This window comes from Strigops habroptila, chromosome 12, assembly GCF_004027225.2.
Source record: "Strigops habroptila isolate Jane chromosome 12, bStrHab1.2.pri, whole genome shotgun sequence".
NCBI lineage: Eukaryota > Metazoa > Chordata > Aves > Psittaciformes > Psittacidae > Strigops > Strigops habroptila.
Window position 1 is genome coordinate 7,535,957 of NC_044288.2, and position 6,000 is coordinate 7,541,956.

At 55.9% G+C, this 6,000-nt stretch overlaps 1 protein-coding gene across 2 annotated transcripts in view; it reads left to right on the forward strand.

Annotated features, from left to right (window-relative positions):
- The window catches only part of DPYSL3 (dihydropyrimidinase like 3), a 29,554-nt gene extending 23,895 nt beyond the window's left edge, over positions 1-5,659 (forward strand). For both annotated transcript variants that reach the window (XM_030504065.1, XM_030504066.1), the window contains exons 10-14: positions 2,356-2,497; positions 2,822-2,992; positions 3,579-3,758; positions 4,368-4,530; positions 4,983-5,659. In XM_030504065.1, the coding sequence (XP_030359925.1) occupies positions 2,356-2,497; positions 2,822-2,992; positions 3,579-3,758; positions 4,368-4,530; positions 4,983-5,071 (745 nt within the window). In that variant the 3' untranslated portion in view covers positions 5,072-5,659. The remainder of the gene's footprint in view (positions 1-2,355; positions 2,498-2,821; positions 2,993-3,578; positions 3,759-4,367; positions 4,531-4,982) is intronic.
- Positions 5,660-6,000: the final 341 nt, after the last annotated feature.

Sequence of the window (6,000 nt, forward strand, 5' to 3'; positions counted from 1 at the left end):
GGACCAGCTAACACTGACTTGTCAACAAAGGCATTCACCAAGCTGGAGAAGCCCTTCTGCACATGGCCAGTGGGGAACGGCTGCCTGCGTTGCGATAGTGCAAGAGAAGGTGGAGGGGTGTCACAAGCTGGTGAACACAAAGCAGACATTTTCTCACACCTGTAGAGGTGAGCAGTAGCACAGCCTGCAGGCTGCAGGAGAACATCAAGAGCAGCTCGTGCACATCTGACAGGGATGGGAGGTAATTTTTCACTCTGAAGGCAAAGGGGTGGGGAAGGGATTTGTTGAAAATAGATGTCAAACAATAAAAGCACTTCAGCAATTCGCTTTGACCTTTCACAGTTATACTCCATCCTCTCACTGGCAAGGCATGCACAGCAGCCGGGGACACATAGCTCACTGCTGGCCCTGTCCATGCACCACGTGTGAATCGCTCTCCCCTTTCTGTGTTTGTACATCGAACTGTACTCATGGTGGCTGGTCTGTGTTAGCCAGGGGATGACTGACACGGCGGGGTTTGGAAATGACCTTTGAAGTAATGCTGAAAACATCTCTGACTAGGTGAGCAAGGGATGACTGGTCAGTCAGACGTGTCTCGGCAGAGGGGCACGTTAGGATAAACCTGGGTTTTGCCAGGGTGGAGGTGCCATGGCTGGTGTAAGAGAGGTGCCAGTGCATTTGGGATCTGAATATTCAGCTCACTGTGGATCTTGTTGTGGTCAAGGAGCAAGAGATGCCTCTGCTCAGTCTGGATGTATGAAGTAGGGGCACGTCTTGGGAACTGGCCGGGAAAAGTGAGCCCAGCTCCTGAACTGGCTTTTTAATCCTTCCCTTCTACCTGGAATTTACCCCGGACCTCAAAGGAGAGGCAAGAGCACTTTTGAGTCCCTGCAGCCCACAGGTGTCTGTCCTGACACCTTTCCCGTGCCATTTTCTGTGAGTCTTCAGCAGGTCCAGAGGCTGCAAGGCTCCAGCTGGGCTGGATGCTTTGTTTTCTTCCACCAGGACAAATCTGGTGGCGATTAGGAAGCATGTCATGTCGTCAGCCTGGGCCTCTGGCTGCGCAGTCATTCAGACATATGGCAGAAATTACCAGAGGAAGATGGAGATTACCAGTGGATTAGGGCTGATTCACTGCCCTGCGCAGAGCCGTCATGTCTGTACCACAGGCACCCGCTCTGGGAGCCGGATGTTGGAGGACACTTTCCTCACGTGGCAGTGCCGGGAGCTGGCGGCGTGGCTCTGCTTCCTCTCGCCCAGCCGTGCTGCCTGTCCGTGGCTGCCCGGGAGACTTCCAGGAAGCCATGGGCAGCTCCGCGCCCTGCCTCGCTGGGCAGCTTGCTGGCTCTGTCCATTCCTGCCCTCTGCCATCGTTGTCAGGAGCAGGATGAGTCAGGTCATCTCATCCAACCAGTGACCCCATCTGGGCAGAGGCGTTAGATAATAGTGTTGGGCAGAGCCACTGGAGTGCTGCAGTGTAGCTTCTCTGGGCCTCCTGCAGAGAGCTGCTTCTGGGGAGTCCTGACTCTTCATCCCGCTGTCAGATTTACATGTGGCCGCAGGGTCGTTTGCTGTTGTAGCACTTGCAGGCACACCTTCTCAGTGTGTGCTCCTGGCTGCTGCAGCTCGTGCTGTGAGTGTCCACGTGGGGCTGAGAGAAGCCTTTGGTGAGCTCCTGCCACTGAAACGTCTCAGGCCAGAGCCCTGGAGCCAGGCTGAGGTGCTCTCCTTGCTGGAGAAGGTTGGCAGTGTGAGTGACAGGCGGCTATAAGCCCCCTCCTGCAGCTGTGTCCCCTCTCACAGAGACAGGGGCGATGCCTGCCTGCTGCAGGCTCCCGTGGGGCAGGGGAAGGCTGTGCTTGCCTGGCAGTACACAAGGAAAGGGCTGGCTTTGGGGACACTCCTTGGGTGGAGAGGCCTCTTCCTCCCCAGGAGGCAAAGGCTCTCTCCCAAGCAGACCTGACAAAAGGTTTTTCTGACTCACACTGGGATATTTTTTTCTGTTTGTGTTAGTGAAAATGATAGAGTCTGGTATGGAAGGACATCTTTTGCCTCGACACCACCCTGTTCCCTGGGAGCTGAGCTGTTGACTCCTCTTGTGTGCTGGATGCTCTCTGTGTCCCAGATAGCGTGGTGGCAGAGCTGTCTTGTCCCCATGCCCCCAGGTGACATGGCCACCACGAGCTGAGTTGGGTGGAAGTCTTTAGACTGAGGAGCTGTAGAAATGAGGGTGCAGTGTAAAATAGAACTGAACCGCGCACTGCCCATGCCCAAGGGAGATTCATGTCCCTTGTGTCCCTGCTGTTGTCTGATGGCAAAACGACTGATGATGCTTTTGTTACCACCACCCCTCAGTGGTGACCTGCAGGTTTCGGGAAGTGCCCACTGTACGTTCAGCACTGCACAGAAAGCAATTGGAAAAGACAACTTCACAGCGATCCCAGAAGGGACCAATGGCATAGAGGAACGAATGTCTGTCATCTGGGATAAGGCAGTGGTAAGAGTCATGCTGGAGAGCGGGCAGGGTTGATGGGCACCTTGACACCCATGTTCTTGTCCCGCAGAGCTGGGTACCCAGCTGCCTGTCTCCAGTCTGGCTTTGACAGTCCCAGCAAGCCAGAGCAGGAGAGGCGGCTGTCACAGGTTCAGGAGCTGTGACTATGCCCCCAGTTTCGGTGTGTCTGGCACCAGTAGTGGGATCAGCCACGGTGGTCTGGGCCCAGCCAGCCTGTGGCTTCTGTGTGAGTGAGTCTGGTGTTTCCCAGGGCTCTTACCTTCCCTTTCCCCAAAAGAGCGCTTAGTTCTCTTTGTGTCTGAGCAGGCCACAGGGAAGATGGATGAAAACCAGTTTGTGGCTGTGACAAGCACTAATGCTGCAAAAATCTTCAACCTGTACCCGCGGAAAGGGAGAATAGCAGTGGGCTCAGACAGCGACCTGGTTATATGGGATCCTGATGCAGTGAAGATCGTCACAGCAAAAACCCATCAATCTGTGAGTCCTCTGCTTGTTTGTGGGGATGCTGGAGTGTGGGGTGTGAGCAGCACTGTGTAAAGGCTGCCTGGCTGCTGGGAGCTTGGTGCTGCCCTGCCGTGCTGGGCTTGAGGAGGAGGGAACGAGTCCAGGCTGTGACTATGGGGTAGGATGTCTGTGAGCCCTGGGCTCTGCACACAGGGCTTTTCTCACTTTGCTCTGTTGCTCTTCTCCTGAGCCTGGCCCATGCAGGTGTAAGGACACACATTTCCTCTGGGTTCCTCTTCCAGGTATAAATTTTTCCTGGCTTTGCCAGTGTGCTTTGTTCATGCCTTACCTCGAGCCTACGTCCTGCCCTCCTCAGTTGGTGGAGTCATTGCTCACACTGAGCTCCGACGCAGGAGGTCCTGGTTCATGCTGGGAGCTGTGGTGTGTTCTTAGTGGGGTGGACTAACGAACTAAAGGAGGCCTCTATGGCAGGCAAGGCTGTTACAGCTGTCCTCTCCCTGCACTGGTGACTTCAGCAGCGAGGTGTGGGCACTAAACTGCCCTGAGTGGGCAGGCAGTGCTTGTGTCCCTCCTGACCATCATCCCCTGGTTACTGCAGGCGGCTGAATACAACATCTTTGAAGGGATGGAGCTACGTGGGGCCCCGCTGGTTGTCATATGCCAGGGGAAGATCATGCTGGAGGATGGCAACCTGCATGTGACCCAGGGGACTGGACGCTTCCTGCCCTGCAGCCCTTTCCCTGACTATGTCTACAAGCGCATTAAAGCCAGAAGGAAGGTGAGGAGACAGGGATGCCGGGAGACAGAGATGGAACACTGTTAGCCCAAATTGACATTTTCGCTAATAACTGATTGGTTTTACTCTGCTGTTCTCACTGGACCCTGGAAACAGTGCTGCAAACTGGTATATCCTGAACTTACAGCTGGGATAGCTAATGCTTGGGTAGACAGCTTTGACCTTAGTGTTGGTGGTGGGCTCCTACTGGAGGCAGATGCTCATCTGGGTTGAGAGTGGGCAATGCCTGTCCTTGTTGCTGTCCTGCTGCCGCAGGAGTCTGGAGGGAAGTGCTGAGTTAGAAACAGACTGGGAAAATGGCCTGCTCCTTCCCCATGTGTGCAGCATAAGCCCATGCTGAGGGATCGCCTGTTGCACCAGGCTCTGCACACCTTGCAAGGTGGGAGTGAAGGGAGGCTGTCACACAGGAGGTGGGTGTTGGGGCTGCGCTGGGCCGCAGAGCTGCGGGGAGGTCTCGGGTGTGTGGGGTGGAGGGGCACAGGGCTGGCAGTGTGAACTGGCAAGCCAAGGATCGCTGGAGCATGGCACTGCCATGGCAGGATGCTCCCCAGGAGCAGAGAAGTGTCACTGTCCTCTTCTCTCTGGTGACAGATGGCGGAGATGCATGCCGTGCCCCGGGGCATGTATGATGGACCCGTGTTTGACTTGACCACCACCCCCAAGGGGGGCACCCCTGCGGGGTCAACCAGGGGTTCCCCCACACGGCAGACTCCCCCTGTCAGGAACCTCCATCAGTCTGGATTCAGCCTGTCAGGTGAACACATGTGGCGCTGGGCTGGGAGAGCGCAGAGCTGCTGGTCTGGGGCTGGAGGCGGCCGCGAGATGGCCTGGGGCAAGCTGAGCACAGGAGTGGAGCGCGGTAGCACCAGACCCTGTGTGCCCCTTAAGGAGTAGGCTGGAGCTGGCCCTCCACGCTGCTGCACCTTGCAGTAGAAGCAAGGCAGGCTGTGGCCACGGAGGTGCCCGCACAGCATCAGACCCTGCTCTTGCAGCATGGGTCTGCTCACAGAGAAGCGTCTACAAAGATATTCAAGCCACTGGTGCTCTTGGGGTTGTTACTGGAGTTGGAGAGGGAGCAGGTTGCTGTAGACAGTCTCAGGAGGCACTTCTGTGAGACCCCAGGCTGCCTGACTGCTCAGTCCAGGGAAGAAAACACTCTTAACTTTGCTTTCTCCCTTCCCTTCGTGCTTCCTTGTCCTCTCCCAGGTACCCAGATTGATGAAGGTGTTCGCTCAGCAAGCAAGCGCATCGTGGCGCCCCCGGGAGGCCGCTCCAACATCACCTCCCTGAGTTAAATGTCCCTGCTGAGAAGGAAACAAAATCCCTGTTCAAGCGAAGGAAGAAAAATGGTACATTGGTGTTTAAGAAGGAAAGGCAAACAAACCTGTTCTGAAGAATCAATAAGCCTCAAGCCTTATGTTTCACAAATGCTACTTCCTACCTAGCTTTAAAGATATTGCTTCATTTTGTTTTATGCATAGCCTTAAAATTCTGTTGTTGTTGTTGTGGGTTCGGTCGGGTTGTGTTTTCACTCTTCCTTTCTGTATGCATGCCGCTCAGACAGGTCGCTCGGGTCAGTGTGTTATTAGTGTTGAACGCGTGTGGGGTGCTGTGGTGTGGACAGCGGGAACAACGCGGCACGGGTGAACCGGCCAGGCAGGGGCCGGCTGCAGGCGCGGTGTGGGACAGGGTGGGCAGGTTCACGGGAGCTGGTGGGTCTGTGTTGTGTTCGTGTCCTTCGTCTCCACCCAGCGCTTGTTAGCGTTTCACCACGAGGCCCACGGGGGAGCCCGGGTCATCTCTATGGGCTGTCACAGCGCCTCGCGTAAGGCGTTTACTACTTTGTACACTTTATTAAGAAAAAAAAGTTGTTCCTTCAAACAGCTTGTGGTGCTGGGTGACTTTTTTCTCCTTCAGGGTGCTGCGGCTGGGCAGGGGTGGCACAAAGCTGTGCCCGTGGTCGAGCTGGGCAGTGGGGCTCAGGAGGGGCTTTGGGCAGTGTCTGGGCTGGGACAGACTGTCAGGAGGAATCCGTGTGCTGCTCGCTGTCGGGGTGTTGGTGTAGCTTCTCTGGCAAAAGCAGAGTGTCCGCAAAACAGCGCAGTCGAGTGTTTGTAACAGGCTGTTCAGTTTGTCCGGCTATCACTGTGGTGACCTCGTGGTGACAGAGCCCGGCCCCACACGGCCCTGCCAGGGCATGGAGCTGGGGCTGGCTCAGGGGCTG